Genomic DNA, 24,236 nt, shown 5'->3' on the forward strand with positions numbered 1-24,236 from the left:
TTTTTTTGTCGTTGTTAATTCTTTTAATTTTGCAAATGTAAAAACTATGACCAATGGTTTTCATTTACATTTGATTACTCCTGAACTCTTTCCCATACACATGTCTAAGAATTGTGGCAAAATTGTTGAAAAAAGTAAAGATATTTTTGTTACATTTTAGATAAACACATCTTTAGGTCTACTTAAAAGTGCATTAATAATTTTGATAAAAGATATAGTGGGTTTACAGCAGTAAAATTGGGTCTACTATAAAGTATGTTCTGGAATGTAAGCATAGCAGGTGACAGATACTCAAAGAGTGTTTATTTTAATTAAAAGAAGGAAAGAAGGAAAAGAAAGGGGAGGAAAATGGAGGGAGAAAAAAATAGACAAAGGAAGTGTTCCCATTCAAAATAAATTAAAATCTCATTTACATTAAATAGTGATTTTCTAAACATTAGCAACTTTGTGCTATCAATTAATTCAATGTACTGCAATCACACATCAAGCATTACCTAAAGAGAGAACTCTCTTTTCCTTCTTAAAAAGGCGATAATCTAAATGAACATGCAAAATACATATTAATTTGTACATAAATGAGGCATAGTATGGAAATTTTAGCAATGTCTTTGAAGAATCTAACTTTTGAACTTACATTTAAGAGGCAAACATTTATAAAATGAAAATCCATATCCTACTTTTTTAACTCTTGAATCTATTTTAAAAGCATTCTTTAATGTACAAGATTAGTATGTGCTATATATATATTTATCAAAGTATTTTTCATGGTTGGTATCTCAAAACTAATATCCTCAAAGAAAAGGCACAAAAAACACAAAATGCAAATTTTCCTCTCAAAATTCACACAGTATCCTTTAATTTTGCTCTGAGGGATAAAGTTCTTCTGTGGTAAATTTAACAGCAACATACAAACCCTATTGAGTTGGCTTCCCTGACATATATCCAGCCTCCACTCTAACCAACTTAATGCTCCAGCCAAAGCTGTCTCTACCTATATCCAAAGAGCAATCATTAGGCTCAAAAGAAGATCAAAGGAGAGGATAGCTTGATATTAAGAATCAAAGGAAATAAAAGGTTTATACATTCTGGCTAATCAATTAACCAGAGATGTAGAAGGGGTTAACAGGAACCAGATTCATTACCTAGTTTTCCGATGAGACCCCAAGCTGGTCATTATGATTACATGATAAAAAGAATTTGTTGTGATATTAAAGGGAAAAAATTATTTTTCCTTTCCCTGGTCTAGCTTACCAGAGCTATAATGTCCTGACCTATAGTTTTTCTTTTTTTTTTACAAGACTAATTCATATTAATAAAAAGTATAGTTCAACAGTTATCAAAATTCATGCTAGAAAAAATATATAATGCCTTCCAATGCAATATTCTTTTTTAAAGATGAGAAAATTAGGCTCTAGAGTCATTAATTATCAGGTTTCAAGTGGCAGAGTTAGGAATAAAATCCAGATTCTCTGATCTCTGCTAGACCCCAAAGTTATTTGTTATCAAAAACAATTCACATCTCTGCAAATGTCCACAGAAGCTTCAGTCTGCAGAGCTAAAAGGAGGTAGTAAATTTTACAGAATCTCCATCCATCATATGCTAACGTCTCTAAGGCCCAATGCAATTTCTTTAACAAAGTCAGCTTTTCCTGCAAGAATATCACCTGGTGGCCTTTAGAAAGAAGACAGCTTCTCATGCTTTTCCATTTTAAATCAGTTCAACATTAAATTAGAAATGTTATGTGTCAGAAAGAGAGTTAAGCATTCAAGGTACAAAGCCTTTAGCAATCAATGCCTTTGCACTCCCTCCCATGAATGTTAGAAGCTGCACTGACATTAAAATATAAGGCTAAAGTTTTTGAAATCTTAGAAATGAAACAAATATTTAGTTTACTTTAACCTCCAATACTGATTTAAAACAATTGCAGGTAAAAAAGTAGAGACATCATTTTGAACAAATGTATACTCCTCTATAATTATTTTTTATAACAGTATACTTTTAAGAATCAGATGTTCATGTTCAACATGAGTTTATGATACTACTTCAGTCAACAGACATGAATTGAGTACATACCATGTGCCAGACACTGTGCTATATGAGGTCTTTAGACTCAAAGGGTCACAGATACGAGAGATAATAGCAATCCTATGTGACAAGTGCTATCAAACAGACTTTCACAAGACTCTATGGGAATACACAAGAGGATGCTGCTAATTTCCACCCCCATTCCCCAGGCTAGTCAGACAATATGGACAGGAATCATGGAAGGGTAGAGTGACATAACACATGCTTTTATTTTCTCTTAAACAAACACAAGCTATTACATCAAAGGACAGCGCAAGAAATTTAACAAGCAGGAAGCATCATTAATATAGGATTAAAAAACAACAGAGGGCTTTTGTGGAAAGTCCAACCTGTGCATGTACAGCATTCAGTAACCAGTTGATGGAGAAAAGCAACCCTGCCTGTTGGCTGCGCCGAAACCAAGATAAAGACAGGCATGACCAGAAACACCTTGCTAATGAAGTTACCAGCACACAGGACTGTTTTCCTTCTTGTCCTTGCATGACAAAGTCTTCATCACGGCATCATTATTTTCTGTCTAGGTATCTATTCCTTTCCTTCACAGCACTTTATTTACTGTTAAGTGGCTGTCTCCTTCATTGTAACTTAGCTTCATAAGAATTGTTTTACATCAAGCACTATACCTGGCATATGTCATCATGTATACATTTAAGGAAGGAAGAAAGGAAGAATGGAGGGGAGGAAAGGGAAGGGAAGCCAAGAATCCTATTTTATCGAGTCTGAGGGATCAATGCAATTGTATTTATTTCTCCTGTTAACATGCTGCTTGCTTAGATCACTGTTTGTTAGATATATGTACTTCTAAAGGAAAACAATTCCAAATATTGTTTATGGTAATAAAATAATGTATTAACATATAACTCAAAGAAATTTACAAATCCACATTGAACAATCTAAAAAGTGATATAATTGAAATGATCAACATTAAAGCTATCTATTAGACGGTATTTTTAAAAATAAATTATTGCTCGAGTATGAATTAGGTACTGATTAGCACAGGGGGCATGTGATGACTTAATTTGCCTTCCATTTATCTCTGTTCCAACAAGTGAGACATCTTTGTTCAGATCATACTATATAGTGATGTCATTTGCCTTCACTTTAAGCGAATGCAATGTTTTCTGTATTAAGTGTACCTGTTTTTTTATTGATCCAATTGAAGAACACTACTTGGGGCCTACGTGATTGTTAAAAAAAAAACAGCTACTGAAAACATGAGGCAGTCCTTGATTACATAATAGTTACACAGATTTTTTTTTAATTACTATGTATTCTTTTAAAATTCTCATAGAGAATTCATTAATCTCTCCTCATTTTAAGAAGCAGGCACTTCTTAGATTATGACCTATTCTCTGGTTTCAGTACTTACAGCAGAAGACCTAGATTTGAAACTGCTCAAAAACTTGAGCTATGTGAATCTAAGCAATTTTCAACTTTATTAAGCATCAGAACCCTTATATACAAAACTAGTCTTCTCTGATCCTCAGTTTCCTCTTCTATAAAATGATAAACTTGGAACAGTTGATATATAAGCTCTATTCTGTTTGAGATGTATTGATTGGCATGCCACTAAAATGGTATTATGATGACATTTGGTATAGAATGTAGAAATATTTGAGACTTTCTTTCAATCACCTGTCACTATGAGACTATACCCAAAGGTAGTAAAGCAAGGCCCAGAATACTTTATTAGTGGCTCAGGCTTTGGATAGAAGCTCCAGTAGAGATCTCCGATAAGATTGTATTGACAAAGGACATTTTCCCTATGCAAGGTGAACATAAATGGCCTTGAACCACAGTGTCTTCCTTCCTTTATTTCAAACCTGAGTCCCAAATCCAAGTGTTAGTTCTTACCACTCCATTGTAATGCCTCATCTTAGCAACAAAGCTATAAGAGTATGGTGAGAGTGAGAGAAGGCAAGGCAAAGAGAGAAAGAGACAGAGAGAAAGACAGAGACAGAGAATAAAAGAATGTTCCAAAGCAAGAAACCTCCATCGTGACCTAGAGAGGAGCAAGAACCCTGAGAACCAGTTGTTGGAAGACAGAATGGAGAAAAAGCATGACAGAGAGGTGCGGAGATATGAAGAAACTAAAAATCAGAGGAATTTAGGGAGTCAGAAATTGTTCTTCCAATGAGAGATTAGGACCAATCTTTTTGATTAGGACCAATTTTTTCATAAATTGGGCAAAGAAAAAAACAGTTGTAAAGGATAAAGAGATAATTGGCTATTTTCCCTTCTAGATAGTAGTTCCTGGGGAACTATAGGGTGAGGAGACAGGTAAGGAAAGGGACACATGACTGAGCACGCTCTATATTGGCCTTTTTAATCCACTATAGTGAACCATCCCGAACACAATGGTCAGTTAAAGAGCCCTCATATGTGACCTTCCTTTCCTTGGGGTGGAACAAGGAGAATGAAAAGAAAGTTGAAGATTTTTCATCTATTTGATTCCATGAAATTATAAAACCCAATTTCAATTCTTCCTGGAAATGCCCAAATCTGTTTTCCAACAGCATATCACCAGGTGTTCAAGTCCCATAGCCATTTTTTTCTTCTAAAGTCATAACCGTAAAAGGTATGTAGAGTTTAAAAAGAGCACCTTTACCCTGGATCCTTTTGGGTTCTTGCCTAAGACTTTAGCCACCAGAGATACATTCCAGATTTGTTTCCATAGAATCCACAAAAGTGGGTGGCAGAAGGTGGATTTGATAGGCAGTACGTGCCATCCTAAGTTCCTGTCAGATGTTCAAGAAGATTACCATTTCCTAATTATGGTACATTTCCTGGTTAGTCATTTCTATTTTATGTACATTTCCATGGTACATTTCCTGATTAGCCATTTCTATTTTATATATAGTAATTTATTGGACAATCATCAGCCACCTATGTATCACTTTTGTCCTGTATGGAAAACAGAATGCATCACATCCACTTTGTCCATGAATCCTCTTCATGGTATGATTTCATAAAACAGTCAATAATAAAACTCCAAGTTTATATTAGATGCTGTTGATGGATCAGAGTGGTGTAATGTGAACCAAATAAAAGAAAAAACCACTGCAAATGCCTACAGAGCTAAAAGAGGCTCATTTCATGAATGACTTCAAAAACTGAGTATTAGGTGTGGGTAGATTTTAGCAGGCTCTGCATCTGATCTTAGATACACACTACCTCCCAAACAACCAAGCATCGTCTACAGAAGGCCAACACTTCTCTCTTAGGACTTCTCAGGAAAAATGATGAGTTATTAATATTATTCCTAGAACTCGAAGGATGCCTCTAAATTGTCATCATTTTAAAAAAAGTATAGAGTTCTCCAGGAAGGCTCTATGCAATCTAATTCCTATTAAAATAAGTATTCATTTCTTCTTTTTTGCTCATTTATTTGATAATTCTATGTACTCAAAAACCTCTTGACACTAATTCGGATCCTGTCCACTCCCTCAGAACATTTATTTTTTTTTCTTTCCTGGCTTTCTAAAATTATTTCTTTTGCTATTCTGTTTGGTTTTGTCAATTGTTAGTCTTTTAACCCTTGCTAAGCTTAGTCTCCCAATCTACCTTAAAAAAAAAAAAACATATAGTATTGTTGTGAGAATTAATAAAATAATAATGTAAATAGAGTACTGAGCACAGACACAATACATAAGAGTTTGCAATAAACATTTATTCCCTTTAGTCTTTCTGGAAACCCACAGCAGAATAAGGGGTAACCTCTTAACATGTATCTTAAATTTTTATTAGTTGAAATTATTATTAATTGCCACTCTAATAAAAAAATTAAAATTGAAGAATGGCTTGAATTAATTATACTGTAAGATAAGAAAGCTTATTACTATATTAGCTTCTGAGATTTCAGGAAACATACATTTTACAACAGAAAATCTGAAATTTTCAGACAGACATCAAGACAAGAAGTTAGAAAAGTATCAACTGTGTAGAAAGCCACCTAATAAAAGTCCTCAGGGATAACATCACACAACTCCTGTTTCTCAATCTAAGATATAAGAGGGGAAAAAAAGGTCAGAAACAAAAATATAATTTCTTTCGAAGTAGCTTATCAGAGACATGTAAACCTGGAAAGACAACAAATGTTGCTTCTAAAATTATTATTTCTACGATCAAAACAAATTATGTGATTTGAAATATCTTAATTAAAATATGATGAACCTTTCAATTCAGACTATTACCTGAGCTCTGTATTTTTTTCCCTAGAAATGCTAAGATGTATTACAAGAATTAGAAAATTAATACATGATATTTAAATTGACTCCACTATAAAGATTTTGGATACTGACACAAAGAATGTCACAATCTGCTCTGACAAATGAATTCATGATAGAATTTCAAACAGTAAACAATAGTCTAATGAATGATTTATGCATTCTTTCCTAAAAATCCAGCCAAGTTTTCTATTTTCTATTTTGCATCTCATAATTTTGGAAGGAAAGGGCTTCAGAGAGGGTAAACTCGTTTGTATCTTTAGAATATTTTCAAGCTTTTTTAAAATCAAAAAGAGAAACATTTTAAATAAACATTGCCTTTTTATTGCAATTACATGTAAAATGATGGGACTTTAAAGAGGAAGTTCTGAAAACAGAGTATTTTAGATATGCAATTTTGTCACTCCCTGTGATAATGGCTAAAATTGCTTTCGCCAAAGATTTTCGCTTAAATATTCAAAACGCAGACTAACATAGACCACTCAGAGCATTTATGAAATCTTTGTGTAGTTTGAAAATGGAATCACTGCTCATTTTCCCTCAGGATATTCTAAATTACCCATTTCCAAAATATCTGTGGATATTACAATGCACGTTTTACAGGCAAATGTAACAATTTGGCAAATAATTAAAAGTATTAGCTCATTGGAAGAATCATGAGACTTTAATTTTTAGAAAGCAGGAGTGTTTGTAGGCCTAAGCAAAACTTCTAGAAACCTTAGATTGAGAAGAGATTGTAAATCCATTGGCTTCATCCCTTCATTTGATAGAGAAAGAATATGAAAAGTGACTAATACAAGGTGACAAACCTCATTAATGAAAGAATAAAGTCATAACCCAGGAGAGTCCTTGGCTCTTGTACTACCATGTGCACTATATATATATAGAAATCTCCTTTAAAATCTAGAGAAAATGTAAGTATTAAATCTACACATTAAAAAAAAAAAACAACTAAAAAAATTCAAAATTGATCAAGGAATTTGGTACCACGAAGCTGTCTGAAAATGTATTAGAATCTTACTACTAATGTTTCCTGTCTTCCTGGAGTAGGTTCTAAATGTTAAGCACACAATTAAGTTAGGGCTATGTTGGTTTATTCAAATAATCAGTACACATTGTGGGTTAGGTTAGGACTATAGCATATTCAACCCAAATCTAGGTCACTGAGATCATATCTACAGATTCAGTTTTTTATGCTAGTTATCCATATCATAATTTCTTAAGATTAGCCATAAGTAAACCAAGTAAAAGACATGCATCTATTTATTTGAATTATTTTTTTTTTTAACTTAAGTGAGAGGTGATGTGTTATTTAAACATTTGTGATCCCTTACCTAGAAAAATATATTTAAGTAGGAATTCGGGTTCACAAAGATGAACTGATAATTCTGCTAATAAATTGAAATGACTTTGTTAATGTTTTCTAATGATTGTGACACAAACAAGAATAAGTTAGAAAAAAAATGATCATAAGAATCTCTGTAGTACTTATGATATATCTAGAGTATTTCAGTATTTTAAAATATTTAAAGTCATATTTCTTTATGTAATAAAGTACCTGGCTGATTCAACAGAATATTGTTTCAAGTAAATAATCAAAAGAAATCAGACTCATGAGGTTTTTACAATCTCATAAATTGTCAATTAATGAGAGAATGTTAGTGCCACTTATCTAGGAGGAAAAAAAGTATATACATTTGATTTATAAGTTGCAATTGAAAAATAATGTAGAAGTATAACATAAGTTTTTGCAACAGGATATTGAGTATGAATTATCCTATCGTCCCAGATTGATTTCTGGATTCTAAAACCAGAAATAAAGAGATGTGAAGTGCCTTACTGTTCTAATTAACAATAGAACCAGATACTACTGCTGTGGCCAGCACTGGTACTTGTCTTCTCCTTCCTGCTTAGGGAAAGAAGTCTGGGGGGCAAAGCCATGAGCTAAGGGAGAAGAAACACCAGGAGAATCCCTGTCAACTGGAAGCTTGCTCCTTAGTTTGTCATTCCTTGGGCAGCTCTGCACCTCTGAGTAATGGACAAAAGAATTGGAGAAAGATTGTAGAACAGAGAAAATTCTATTACACTGTGTAGGAAACTGCAAAAACCATACTTGTCATGGCAACTAGGCATGAATTTCCAGGAGTTTGAATTTAACCAGGGAAGGTAATATGATCCCAAGTAGCAAGTGCTGTAGGTGTATGGCTCATTCTGACACCTGAAGGGGAAAAAAAGAGGTCAAGATACAGCCCTATATCCAACATCCTGGGGAGTCCAGATGGTCATCAAGAGCCATGAATTAGCCAGAGAAACAAGAGCAACCAGTTGGACTTGAGGTCTCCCTACAGTAATAGGCTGTTAGGCAGATACGCATTTGTCATTGCTCTCTTCTTCCTTCTGGCAAGTCCTGAGTATCAGAAATCTTAGAGAGAAGGAAAGGTAATCCAGTCCATGGTACTCTCAATTTTAATTTTAATCTCTATCTCTCTCTCTCTCTCTCTCTCTCTCTCTCTCTCTCTTTCTTTCTCTCTGTGTGTGTATGTGTCTCTGTTTCTGTCTCTGTCTCTGTCTCTCTCTGTCTCTATCTCTAGCCCTTCCAGTGCTAAAGAAAGAGGAGGGGGGAATGCGTATACTCTGTGCTTCCTCCCTATATGAAGTACCCAGTCAAGACTGGCAGGTGTTGGGATGGGGCATGCAGGGACCTAGATAAGATTTAAACCAAAGGTGAGGGCAGAGTTTTAAATTAGATTGAAATCTAACAATTAAATGTGGCTGGCACAGTTCCTAAAAAGGTTACACATAGAGTTACCATCTGACTTATCAATTTCACCCCCAAAGTATATAACCAATAGTAATGAAAACATAGGTCCAGACATAAACTTGTGTATGAATGTTTATAGTAGTATTATTCATAATAGTCCTAAGGTAGAAACAACCCAAATTTCCATCAACTGAAGAATGGATAAACAAAATGTGGCATGTTGATACAATAGAATATTATCCAGCCATATAAAGAAATAAAATATTGATACATGCTACAACATGGTTGAACCCTGAAAACATTATGCTAAGAGAAAGAAGCCAAAATTCAGAAAGTGAGAATAATAATTCATGGATCTGGGGTTGCATCCTTGTACATAAAAAGTGATCTGATGTTTTATAAAGTACAGCTTACATAGTTTACAATCATTGAATAAATAAATATATGGTAATAGAGCTAGAAAAACAGAGAGCAGCTAGATTTAGATAGGATAAAGCTAAAGAAGAAAAGATGGGAAGATCAAGTGCCCAAAAGAAACATAAAAGAGAATAATTAGCAAATGGCTGTGAAATATTTCATGTATTGGGTGAAGAAAAAGTAGCCCTTTAAAATACATTAAACACTAAAAATGTAAATGTCCAAATTGCATTTTCGCCCATTCATTTTTTTCCCCCCAAAATTATCTTCTCTGTGAGTTAGGATAATGGAAATATGCCTAAGTTTATACAAATGAGATAAAGATAGTCCATATATGGACTATTTGGTTCTGTATATTAAATTGCAGCACAAATACAAAAGTCTTCAATCAATATGAGTAAATGTTAGAAGCAGAACTCAAGGAATTCAACTCCAGTAGTTCTCTCTGAAAACTGATATCGAAGAATAGGTGCTGTACATGAGACAAGGAAACCATGAGTGCTCTCTGGGGTGGTCTCATTTTACAAAGAGAATCCTTCAAGTCTCCTTGGCTGTCATTACAGTCATTTAAAAAGCTACAAAGGAGCTCAAAAAAAGTAATTTAAGCAAAGTGTAAGACATACTACAAAAGTGAGCATTGTTTTCTTGAGAATCTTTCCATGATTTCAGTGTTTTGACAGGATAGGTCACAAGTAAAAACAAGTTCTCTTCTGCTCTGAAGTTAACATTATTTATATGAGATGATCATCTGTTATTTCCTTTTTTATTCAAGAAATAAGGTATAAATTTTATATCCTGACTTCTAAACTGCTGTGCTTGGGCATTCTTAAGAACATCAATAATAAAAATGATGATGATGATGATGATGATGATGATGATGATGATGATAGTAACAACAATAGTTAATATTTATTGAGTGTTTAGTATGTGTCTAGGTGTTATGTAAATATTCTAGAAATATCATTTCATGTTTGCTAACAATTACTCTGTAAGACAGGTATTATTATTATTTACTTACAGATGAATAATTTACCCAAGGAACAAGTAACATACCCAAGGCTTATATCTACTGATGGAGTAGTGAGATAATAAAGAATTGATACATTGGTCTCTGTCCTCAGTTCTGGCACAGAGCTCCTAAAACCCTTGTAATTTCCTAAGTGATAAGACCACTAGGAGCATCTTTTGTTCTAATATATGGTATTTGACCCCAGTTTCTGACACAGGAACCCTTATAGTCTCATGGATGATAGGAATGTCTTTTGTTTTAATAAGGCTACTCTGGGTAGGCTCCTGGATGGCTCCTGGATAGGGGCGGATCACCAGAAAGACCAAGCCATGATTAGAAGCCTGGAATTTCAGCCCTACCCTCCATCCTCTGGAGAGGATTAAAGCTGAAAATGAAGTTAATGATTGGTCAGACCTATATGATGAAACTTCCACAAAAAATTCTAAAAATATTGGATTTGGAGAGTTTCCAGGGGGTCAACACATTCATGTATTAGAGAGTGACCCACCCCAACTGCACAGGGACAGAAGCTCCTCTGCTCAGGACCCTCCCAGACCTTATCTACCTATTCCTTCATGTGGCTATTCATCTGTATCCTTTATCGTATCCTTTAATAAACTGGTAATCATTTGTGTTTCCATGAGTTTTGTGTGCAGCTCTGGCAAGTTAATCAAATGCAAAGAGTGAGTCATTGGAACCTCCAATTTGTAGTCAAGTCAGACAGAAATTGTGAATAACCTGAGGACTACTCATGACTGGCATCTAATGCAGTGGAGGAACAGTCTCATGGGACTGAGCCCTTAACCTGTGGGGTCTGACATTATTTCTAGTTCGACACTGTCAGAATTAAGTTGTAGGACACCATGATGGTGTCTCAGAAAATGGCTTGGTGTGGGGAAACCACACACACATTTGGTGACCAGAAGTGTCAGAAGTGCTCTGTGTGAGTAGTGAAAGAGACACACAGGTGGAAATCTGGATGGTTTTCCTATATAGAGTCTAGACTGACTCTGGAATCTCTATATAAAACAACTGAGCTCAACTGTTTCCCAGGGAAATGCCCACACTAGACAATCAATTCTAGAGAATATTATAAAAATGAAATCTTCTCTCACATCACAATCCCTATGGCCACTATGTTCCACCCCTCAGTTTCTGTCTTTGTCTAAGACATCCTCTGCTTCTGCTAACCATAGGTATCCTCTCTAGCAGCAACAGCATTTCTCAGTTTTTCCTCCTACAGTCAAAAATGACCTAACTGGCATTCCCACAATTCATGCTTTGGTAATAATGGATGGTACAAATGTCCATCTGTAGCATACCTGCTTTTCAATCGTTTTCCAGAAATTATGTCATAATACACAATAGGCAGTCAACTAGACAGAGTTGCAGGATTATCAGAGAGGTCCTTTTTGGAAAGGTGGACATTTTGGATCTTTTTACAATGAGCTATACACAGAATGAGCCCTATTTTAACTGTTTAGCTCTAAATACAATAAATCAAAGAAAACACATACATAAAAGCAGGGGAAATATAAGACCTTAGGATAAAATCTACAGTCCTTAACACTGCTTGCTAAACTCATAACGTACTCTTCTGTGCTTACTTCTCCAAATTCATCTCTCATCACTGCTTGTCTTATTTCTTAGGTGCTGAAATACTTGACCATCATCAATTCTCCAGCCATCTACCAAAGTGTTGTAGCCCATGCCACATACGCTACCCCAACAGCTTGTGAGAAAGCTATACCCTCCTTTAATTCTCAGGTTAAGTATATATTATTTTGGAAAACTCTTCCTGCCCCTTGAAGTGGTTATAGATATACCTCCTATGGCCTCCAATGGTTCCCCATGTTTCTTTATTAAAATACTCATTATACTGTATAGTAACTGCAATTGTCTATTAATATCCACTGGACTTTAACACTATCTTCATGATATTTAGTATTATTTAATCACCTGTGGCAGAGACTTCTAACTCCTGCCTTTTTAATGTATTTTTTATAGTAGAAACTCACAATTCTGCTATTAAGTGCCACATATTTTTCTTTGACTGTTTCTTCCGAGCTAATCAGCAAAGGGTGTGAGGAGGCTTGGGCACTGTACAAAATATGGACTGGTTCACAAATTTGCATGTCATTGCACAAGGGCCATGTTAATCTTTGCATCATCAGTACATGTGTTGCCCAAGCGAGCACTGTTAACTCTTTTTCAATACCCATGTTCTACTTTGCTCCCAGCACAAAGCTAGGCTACATGTCCAGCTCCTTTGCAGAATGTAACTTAGTTCAATCTAAGGGAACAGAAGTGATAAGAGCCACTACCACATATAAACCTTCTGTGTGATATACCATTTAATATCTCCTTTCTAGATCTGGGAAGAAAATGACCCCATGGTGAATTTGAAAGCCAAAAGTTAAAACTGCAAAATGACTGGCAGCCTAAGTGTCTCAACAGTTGTTGAAGCAAACACCCTTGTCTTATCTCGAATCACTTTGATCTTTCACCTGAGAAAGAAATAAGCTTTTTTTAAAATCCTCATTTGGAGGGGGGAGTCTAATTTTTATAGCATTAATTATATCACTTTTATATTTCCTGGAATCTAGCATAATACTAACATATTTATAGAAATCTATAAATATGCATTGAATTTTAAAATATCAAGTGGATAAATGAGTCGCATGAATGTGTTAAATTATCTTTTTGTCATAATAGTATTGTAAAAAATAACTAACATTTCTTTTATGCTTAATACATGCTACTACTTTCTAAGATCCTTTACATAATTATCTCACTTAATCCTCTTAACAATGTTATAAGGTAGGTACTATTGTTATCTCATTGTACAGATTAGTAAATTGAAGCTTAAATCAGTTTACTCACTACCCAATGCATCATAATCATTGAGTAAATAAAGTCAAGATTCAATCCAAACAATTTGGCTCAAAAGTTTATGTTTTTAACAAATCTAAAATAAATAAATGCCATACCTAAATGACTTCTGTAAGCAAAAACAAATTCTTCAACTAATAACAATAAAATAATATTTTATATTAATAACACTATCTCTTGATATAATCATAGAATATAATTGTAGAAAAGAGCTAAGAATTCCTAAAAAATTATGATACACAATACTATGTTTTTTTTAAATACCAAAAAACTTAAGTGCTACATAGAAAGTCAGTTTTCAATTTGAGGATAAAATCCAAGTTTCAAGGTTTCTAGTATTATTTTAAACACGTAATTGGAGTTTTAGCTTATTCTGGCTCATGTATTTCAACAGAGAACAATAATTGCCTTAGAGATTTCTAGATTTCATCAACTTACCAGTTTCATTAAATAATAAAATTAGAGCTTACTCTAAAATCAGTAATCAATTCTTACACATTCAGAGGTCAGCCCTCAGGTTATAATTCACTCAAAATCACTTTGTTCTCTAAGTTAAGAAAATCCATTGTGATCTAACAGTGTCATCTTTATCATGTCTCGAAAAAAATGCTCCCCACACAATTGGATCAATATTGTTGTAGAAAGTCTAGCCTAGATTAATTGGGTTGGTGCCTGTTTGGATATTAGTCATTTTATCAGGAGTCCCAGACTGGCTTCTAAAAAAATCAATGCCTCCAGTTTCAAATTCTAGTACCAAGGGTATGTAAGAGACATTCGCAGTACGGCCATTCACTAGTATGAGACTTAGCTATTATTTAAGTAATAATATACTTCATGATAGAAGTAAAATGGATGGTTCTAAAAAGCACTAGAATTTTAGCAATGGATTCATTTAACAAAATCTACAAAAGTGACTTATTTTCAGGATAACTATAATAAAATCATTATTTATGACTCAGTTGATTCCCCCATGTTACAATATTGATAATTAAAGCTATAGTTATTTGTCATGATTATTAATTAAAAATTGCCATACATATATGGTCACAAATTCAGTTTAAATCTATCTTAAACCTTTTTAAAAAGCTATCCAAAAGTCCTAGAGGTATGCAGAGTAGATGGGAGATCTTTTTTAAAAAATAGATTTTTGCATATAGTATGATTTTTAACTTGTTTTCAATATTTACATAGGACTATATTTTAGAGATTTAAAAAACATATTATAAAAAAGCTGGAAAAAATACAGTAGTATAAATTTTTACAGTAGTGGTCTATGAGTGACAAAAATTATGAATGTATTAATGTATATTCAAAACAGGCTATATACATCACTTTTCAGTGTTTATTAACTTTTCAGAAACAACCAAAATCAACTTTATTTTAAAAATCTATTCTGAATAAAATCTATATCTAATATAAGTGCAAACACTGCAGAAAATGATTTCTGGAGAGATCAATAGGATACTAAAAAATTTAATTTGATATATTTTTACATATAAAATATTTTACATATAAAATAGTTTTATTTTGAAGTAGAGCTTTAGTATATTGCCTAGGAAACCCTGGAAAAGGGCTGGAAAGTATTATTTAAAAGTCAGGTACTGTCTCCAGAGAGAGGAGACCCTAGAGGCACATTTGCCTATGCACAAAAATAAAATACAAGAAAAGTGGCAGTGAGACTTTCTATGTTCTCAAATTCATGCAGATTGTTCGCGGAATATTTGGAAAGCAAGGGGCAATTTAAATAATAATACGAAACACCGATATTAGGTTCATAATTAAGTATATAATGCACTAAATCAGATATGTTAGGGTCTAGTAGAAATAAAAGTTGACAATACAGAAAAAACTAAATGAAAAAATTATCATCAGAAAATCCCCCAGACTATAGCATTTTGTTATGGCAGCCAACACAGAGTGACACAATGAAAAACAGCTGCCATTATTTCTAACAAATTAGTAGTTTTGCAGCTTGAGTTGCACAGGTCTTCTAAAAACAACTTTTCATTGCCTACCAGAGAATTCATTACCTTTGTGCAATACACACATCCCTTTACACTGTGGCCCTACCTAACTCTCTAAACCCATTTTTTATCATCCCACCACTTTCACAATATGGAGCTATTTATAGATGTCTATTTTACAACTGCCTGTCTTTCCTCTGCTCTGAATTTCTTTCCCCAATGTGTCTACCTGGAAAACTCTCACCAACCTTAACACCCCAAGTAAACCACCTCTTACTTTGCACAGCCTTCCCCAGCCCTTTCAAATAGAGTTATCACTCACTTCTCACCACTAATTATATTTGTGTTTGCAGAGCATTCAGAATTTACATGGCAGCCTGTCCAATTATAATTTTGCTTCTATGTTTCCCTTAACTTATGAGCAGTTTTTAATAATAAGAATAATAATGGAATTTACTTGCTTTATTGAGTTGAGGTGAAATGCAATGAAAGTTTTACTAAAATAAGTATAGAACCTTTTCTAGGACACAAATTTCAAGAAATGCCATCTAAAAGAGAGTAAAAATCCAAATTAAGTTTATTGAATATTTTTAGCTGGTTAGGAATGCTTAAAAGAGTGATTTTTTTTTTCATTTCATTAGTGACATTTCCTCAAGCATTATTGAACTAACCCTCATCAAAATATATGAAAACCAAAGGCATTCTTATGCTTGGAAGTGCCAATGCTGAAAATAAATAATCAAGAAAGAAGTACTTCTGACTGACAGCGAATCTAAGGGACAGTTGAAGATTTGTGAGCAAGTGAAGGAATACTAGATCAGCAGCAAGAAAATCTTATTTCTAGTTCCTCAGCTGCCATTCAATAATATCCCTTGGCCAATACATGCATATATAGACACAAACACATACATACACACACTTATCTATAAAATGAGAGCTTGTATAACAACTACATTTTTCCAGTTTAAACATTTTTCAAGATGTTTAATAGTTCTTTACTGGGGTGATCAATTCTTTAAAAGTTATTCTGTAATATATTACAATAGAATTTATTTAGTATGATTTAAACTTCATTGTTTTAAATACAGAGTTTTCATTTTAATACATGAAGGTGAGAATAGTCAATACTACTCACAGCGCCTGGTTGTGGCCGTGCTCCACTTGGCTATAGACTTTCACTGACTCACTCACTAACTCATCCAAAAATATGCTTTAGCACTTACAGTGCGTCACAAAGTGCCCTCACTTAAAGAATCTACTTTAAAGTAAGGAAGTAGCTTATTCATAGGCAAATATATGGTCCTTTAAAATTACTAATGCCTTCTGATACAGAAGTTGCTGGTTTTTTAATCTGTATATGTTTAGACATCAGTAAAAGATTAAAATTAAAAGTATAATGTTAAAATTCGTGGTGCTTGTATTTTCGCAAAAGGTGATAAAAAAGAAAAACTCGATTATTTATCCTAAATTTTGACTGTTTTATTAACAGCAAATCTTTGACAAATAATATGTAGAAAGAAAAATTAAGAAACCTTTTTTATGGGGAATGATGGGTCCTTCTCCATACTGGGTCACCTATGTTCTATATTTTTTTTACATTAACATGATTCCTTTCTGAGTTTGATAAAAATGGTTTATGTTCAAGATAATACTTTAACTTGAGTATTACACAGTATAAAACAAGATATAGTGAGAAAAGAACCCTAGAGCATAAGATGAGAAACAAAAGACTACAGCTCTGAATCTGATTTCTACGGATCTAAGTCATGTCATCTCGTATCTCTAAACTGCCATTTCTTCATCTATAATAATAATCCTTATATTCTCCACCGGTTTACTATGATAAATACAATAACAAGTATGTAAATGCACTATAAATGTCATGATATTCTTATTAATTTATTCATGAGGTCTTTGGCTCAGGCCATAGAACTTGGACTTGCCTAGAAGCAATACATGGTACCACTGTCTAATTTTGGGTAATCTGCATTGCGCCTAAACTTTGGTCTCTTCATACACAAATGGGGATATGTTGCTACCAAATAGGATAGTTTTAAGCATTTTAGAAGACAATATAAATAATTCTTCGTCTGATGCCTGGCCCTAGTAAGTGCTCAAAAATATTAATAATTCCAAAAAATAACTGAGGTTTATAGTATGTACTTCCATTACTATTTTTATTTAATTCACCTAGATGAATGAAAGTCTACAAAATTATAATGTCTGAAGAATTTAAAATACTAAAGCAGAGCTCTGATTCAAATTTCTAATTAAGATCTTGAACTTTAATACAAGGGAAGTAGCCTCAAGAATATACTGTCAGGGATATTTATGTAAACTAATCTAAAATGTTTCTTCTCTTATTTATATATATCCTATAGATGCAGATGAAGGAAAAACACAGAGGTGATGCTTCAGCTCACATCTCCTTTCGTCAGTCAATAGGCAATTATCACAGTTAAAAAAAAGCTTGTTTGTTATAGTTATAGGGAGAGATGGAGATTTTTCTTCTCTCTTATTGCAACCTAGAGATTTGTGGCTGAGAAAATGAATAACTAAATAAGCAAATAAAAGACCACTTAGGAACCACAAAAAAAAATGTAGAAACTCTTCCCAGAGGAGTATACTCTATATGCTGGTTGGATATCACTGTTGTTCACTTCAGCTCCACATCCATATTTCATGTGAGTGAAAATGAGGGGAAGCACCCCAGAGAATTAATACTGGTGTCCCAGAAATTACTGAGAGTACCATATACAATTTTCCTGCAGATTTGTGCTTTCAACTTATTTCTGAGAAAAGGAAAGATGTTTGCCTGGAATATATATCTTCTAGTAAATGCCCATTAACGTTTTCTCATGAAGTAAGTTTGCCTGACTCAGACAGTCTGTTCCAGCTTAGCAAAAATCGAAATTAATATTAGATGAGAATAATTTGCCTCTTGGCCTTAATTAGCAAGTTCATCATTTTGAACGAAGATAAACAATGAGAAAAAGTGTGAAAGCTGCCAGTAAACTGAAGGAGACCTGGAGATTAGGTGGGCCTCGGTCTCCATCTGTTACAAGTAAACCCCTTTAGTTCTTAGACTGCTTAAACCGACAGTGCTTTTTATCTTCTCACTTACCAAGGGCTTGGTTTCATCTTCATCTTTGAAATAATAGAGCTGATCTCCTTTGAGCACAAACCAGCGGGTATGCCAAGTCTTGACAAAGCCTCCTTGCTTCCTCAGCCACCCACATTTCGTGGCGTTATTCCGCCCTTGGCCTGGTTGGGTGTGCTCCACAGAGTCATTGTTCTCTTCCATTATTAAGCTGGTGGACTTTCCTGTTTAGCAAACAAACAAACAAAAAAGAAAAAGAAGAAGAAAGAATAAGGTGCTCTGATATAATCAATTTCCTCTTGTTTATAAATTCCCTACTGATTATAAATCACCCCTACCCCTTAAAAAAATAAAGAAGGAGGAATGAAAATGTATATCAACTCACTTGCCAAATTTCTAGAAGCAAACCACAGACCTGACAACAACTTACCCAGAGGAAACTTGGAGAGAGTTTGTGGTATCTTCTTCCTTAAATGAGCTAACCAGCTGGGTACTAATATTCCTCTTTTTACTAAATAGAACTAAAGAATAGGAAAGTTTTGTAGGTAATATGTTAAGAAGCGAAATTTTAAAACTAAAACAACAAAAACATAATTCTCATGATAATGGGCCTCTGTGTCTGGTGTGCACTGATTGGGGCCAGCTTGTTCAGGCCTGTGGTTATTTGGGCAAACGCTTGCCTGACACATGTTAAAGTTTACAGAGACTATTTTAAAAATCTCAATGGAAGACATTTGTTTTACATATGTGAAAATTTCTCAAGATGTATCTGGCCCCTTTTCCCCAAAGTGTGTCCCCTTGAGAGTTTCTTTAGCTGGTCAGGAATTAGTGCAGCTGAAAAAGTTTAGGAAAAATAAAACAAAACAACACACACACACACACACACACACACACACACACACCACCCCACCCCCCTGCTTGGCCAGATGACTTTCCTTCTAATGTCAGGAATGAGTGGTGAGCCGCAGGCAATTACATGAAGCACATTTCAAGGTTATGTATGAAGGAGTATACTGTACGCACTATATATGGCAAAAAAAAATGAGTTTGTCATAGAATAAAAAATAATCAACAGGCAGGCAGCTAAACTGCCACAGTAAGAACGGAGGAGGCAGCTTTCTGGAAGAGCCAAGGCCATTTGGTTAAAAACAAGAGACAGTTTCTTGTCCCAAAGGCTTCCAGTAAATTCATGCTAATGTTTATTTCTTAGCACGTTTTCAGGAAGTAAAAAGTCCTCTCTCCTACCCTTGTGTCTTTGATATGGATATAAGGATACAGATTAAGTAATAAAACATGGAATATTCCTGTTCTGGCATATCAATGCACGAAGCTCCTATTTTTTCTGCTGATTCCAGAAAACAAGCTATCTGTATGTCTAGTCCTATGTCCACCATGAATTTTTCAATTGATTTCTATGTACACAATCTTAGTTAAAAAGTCCATGAAGTTTCCATTGTCAGCCCTTATTTACTTAAGGTTCTTCTTTGAAGATAAAGGGTTAAACCTTCCACTACTGGGCGTTTAGTTTCTTTGACTTAAGTCCAGCCATTCCGGTTGCAGAGAGGAAGCAGAACTTTGGTTCTAATTACGTCAAATTTTGATAATCTCTACCATTTTCTCAGTAGTTTTGCCTCTTCTATTGGCATGCATTCCAATCTGTCTCCTTCCTTGCTTTTATCTTTATCTCTTTTTCAAGTAGGTCACTAGACCACTATGTGTCTCACTCAATATCCACTCTTTCTTTTCTTATATTGAAACAATCTTCTAATTAATAGGCTCTCATCTCTACAAAACATCTTGAAGCTTCCTTTGCTCCATAAGGCATTCCCATGACAGTAGTACCTTACTGCAGGAAACAGTTCTCCTATCGTGTGCATGCATGCATGTGTATGCACAGATTGGATCATGCCCAATGCTTCATGTTTGTTATGACCTTAGGGTAGGAATTTTCTTTCACGTTACTTGACCTGGTATAATGAGGCAAGCAAACCTCACTCTAAATGCACAATAAATGCTGTAACATAATTTAGATAATAAGTATGCTTACTTAGACCACTCTAAATAATCTCTTTTGGTTTTCTGGTATTTAAATTGTTCAAATCTACACAAGTTGCTATTTCATCATTACCTATTTATTCTTTGACCAAATATCTTAACTTATAAAGTTGAATAACCCCTTAAAACGGATATTCACAAACACACACACACACACACACACACACACACACACACACACACACACACACATTTAGAATTCACTGCACAACAACAAATTCTTTCTTTTGGGCCCTTCTTTCATTCTTACCTCTTATATTCACGCTTTCTATTAAGTTTGAAAAATCCCCTCTAAAATTCTTTAAGGTAATTAGCAACATACTATCAATAACATAAAAAATACGAGTGCCCAATTTTGCTTTTGTCTACCATTAATGCCTTAGTAAAAAATGTGTGCACATTAGAACATGGTTTGTGATTCTTCTTACATATGTTGTTTACAAGACTTGTAAAACCACTGACAGCATCGCCCACTGAACTCCTGCTATAATGCCTATGTTTTCATGACTTAGGAATGCATCAGCAAGTATTTTATTAGTATTAATTGTAACGATTCATTAAAACAGAAATGAAAACAGATTGCACCATATCCCTAAGGGAAAATAATACCACAACTATTGGTGGATGAGTATAATTAAGTTTTAATAAAATATCATGATTTTTATAGAAGAGTCTTGATATTTCTGCAGAAATCAAATGGCTCAAGTTTTACCCTTCATCTTTAAAATAACAATGCTGGACTGGATCATTTCTAACTATGGTCCCTTCTAGCACTCTGAAATCTACCATCTCTGTATTTTCATAAAACATGAGAACACCAGATATTTCCCAGCACTTTTTACCATATCTGGCATATGGTGAAGCATAATCAATGTTTAATGAATTAATAAATTTTGCAATAGGTTTGGTGCTAGATATCTAAAGTGAACATGATCTCCTTCTAAAACCTGATCCTGCCCCAAACTTTATCTTAATAAATGGCACCATGATACACTCAGTTGAAAATAAAGGAGGGGGGGGGTATTATTTTTGGTGCCTAATTTCTCCTCACCCTGAATATTAAATCTGTAAGTTCAGAAATATTTTCAAATTTATCCAGTTGGCTCCATCTCCATTGCTACTCTATGATCCAAGCCACCATTATCTTTGACTAGGTAATACTAATAGACCTCCAACTGGCCTTATCACTTCCATTTTTAACCACAAACACATGGGTACATGCTCACACATATTTCATTCTCCACAAAGCAAAGTGAGATTTTTGAAATTTAAATCAGATAACAATAATCTACCCTTAAAATTTTGATTGTCTCTCATTGTACTTTAAAATGTACTTTAAAATGTACTTTAAAATGGCCTATAGGTCAAGAATCATCTAATGTCTGATTATTGACCTTGCCTAATCGTATACCTCCTCCTCTTTATTCCTCCAGAATACACACATACGCACACTTAAAAACTCTAATACAAGCTACCATACCAACTTATTTTCAGTTCTGGAAACACCCAGGTCCTTTATGTCTTGAGTCTTGATACTTGCGGATCTCTAGCTAGGTTCTTCTGCTTCATGCTCTTTGCATGGCCCGCTCCTTCTCATCCTTTAAGTCTCAGATTAAAATCTACCTCCTCCAACAAGCTTTAACTAATCACCCAGTGAGTTACTTCCCCTCTTGTTATTCTCTATCACTGAACTCTGTACTCTCTTCCTAACACTTCTCTAGACTGCTATTTCTTTAGCTGTTTATGGCCAATCACCCCTGCAGGAGATTATAAGTTGCATGAGGTCAGACTTGCTTTTTCTCACTACAAGTTTACCTAATGCCTTTAAGAGTACTCAGTAAACAATTATTAAATCAATGAATGAAGCTACGTAACAACCACAATAGAATTCATACAAAGAGTATTTTGGAGAGTTTTTAAATTGCATTTAATGCCTTAAAGAAGAATGTATACTTTAAGAACTTGATTTTTTCCCCTTTAACACAGACTTTAATTAACATGAAAATTGTCCTTAAAAACAATGTTGAAATCATCAAACTTAAATGAACCTAAAACTGCTTTTTATTTAGAAATATAAAATTCAAAATTTATACTTTTTAGTTTTGGCAGGAAATACATGCAATCAATTGTGATTAAGCATGAAGAAAGTATAGTTTACTCATTCAGTTTATCAAAGAATATTTTAATTGAATCTCCACTGGGAAAGTACTTTGACTACGGTCATGCCATGGTAGCTGGATGGCACATGAGATTATAAAGTAGAACTATCAACTTAGGTGTTTAGCATGTCAACATAACAATGAAAACATAATAATTATGTATTACTCTAAATCATTACTCTAAACTAACAAAAACAGAATTGAAAAGTTACAAAATTACTCTTGCACCTTCCTATCAACCTGAGAAGAAAGCCTCAGTGATGGCTACTGTAGCATACAAGGGCTTAGAAAGTTCTCATTACTTGATGAACTAATGGATTTGAATTATTTTCCAGGTGTGGAAACTGATTTGTACATGTACTCCTATAGTTCTTCTTTGAAACCAGATGGCCTAGGAACACAATGGTATTGCATGGTGCAATCTGAGATGAAATTCATGCTCCTAACAAAATTTTCTATAAGTCAACACAGCCACACACATAGGTATTTATATTTGTGACTTCAACAAAGAATACATAAACATGCTTATAATCAAAAATCTATATAAATAGAATGCCATACGCCATAGAATTGCAGTGTGTTTGAATCTGCCTATATAGCTTCACATGTTCAGCAAACACAAGAGACTGACAAAGATGAGGGGAACTAGAGAGAAAAGAGGAGAGAGAGAGAGAAAAAAACAGCTTTAAAGTATAAGCAACTCTGCCACAATGCCTCCACTACACTCAATGAACACAGGCTCCCGTAACAAGTAAGAGGTGCATTCTTACAATCGTGGCAGTTCCCTCGGTACCGTGCTGTACAAATGTGATCCCGGAGGTTCATAGTTCAAATAATTTCACATCACAGAGCCCCTCAACACAAATTACTCCAGTTGTTCAGTAAAAGAACAATGATCTGTCTACTGCTAGGGAAAAAAGTAAAAATAAAACCAGCAGACTTGGTAAAATACTGCAATTTGTGAGAGATTTATGTGACTTTCAAGAGTAATTTTGTTCATATCCAATTGTCACCTTTTATTTTGACATTACGACCTAACTCCTTTGTAAAATGAATGTGAGTGCATTGTACAAGATAGCCAATATTTATCTGAATTCTAACCTTATTTAAAAAACTTTGTTTTGTAGCTGTTGCTAACATGCTGGTTTGTCAAGCAGTAGTACATTTTATTGAGCTGTACGTCTAAATTCTAACATGTAGCCTTTCTATGGCTAATGGTTTACAAAGCAACAACATACACAGAGAATGAGATACCACGTGTGCATGTATGTATGTATATGTTTGTATGTGTCTGCATGTACATGTGTGCATCTGTGCATGTGTATGGTGGGTGTGAATATATTTACATTATGCATGTATTCTCCCTAGGGAAGAAAATTCTCAAAGGCAAATTATTTGAGATTCTTTTCTCATTTTTAAATACTAAGTTCCATGCCACTGGAAGACATGAAAGTATATTCCTGCAGATGGCACATTCTTTGATGAAGCAGAGAACGTAAAAGGGTTTAGCCATGCAACATTCATTGAACAACCTGGTTGTGATAATGAAGTTACAGATTTATTTTTA

General features: G+C 34.2%; 1 protein-coding gene across 1 annotated transcript in view; it reads right to left on the bottom strand.

Annotated features, from left to right (window-relative positions):
• The window catches only part of ARHGAP24 (Rho GTPase activating protein 24), a 354,030-nt gene extending 334,691 nt beyond the window's left edge, over window positions 1-19,339 (bottom strand). Inside the window, exon 1 of the mRNA XM_036227764.1 lies at window positions 18,480-19,339. Coding sequence (XP_036083657.1) covers window positions 18,480-18,659 — 180 coding nt within the window. The 5' untranslated portion in view covers window positions 18,660-19,339. The remainder of the gene's footprint in view (window positions 1-18,479) is intronic.
• Between the last annotated feature and the right edge of the window lie 4,897 nt (window positions 19,340-24,236).

The sequence above is a fragment of the Rousettus aegyptiacus genome, unplaced genomic scaffold, assembly GCF_014176215.1.
Source record: "Rousettus aegyptiacus isolate mRouAeg1 unplaced genomic scaffold, mRouAeg1.p scaffold_m13_p_10, whole genome shotgun sequence".
Lineage (NCBI taxonomy): Eukaryota > Metazoa > Chordata > Mammalia > Chiroptera > Pteropodidae > Rousettus > Rousettus aegyptiacus.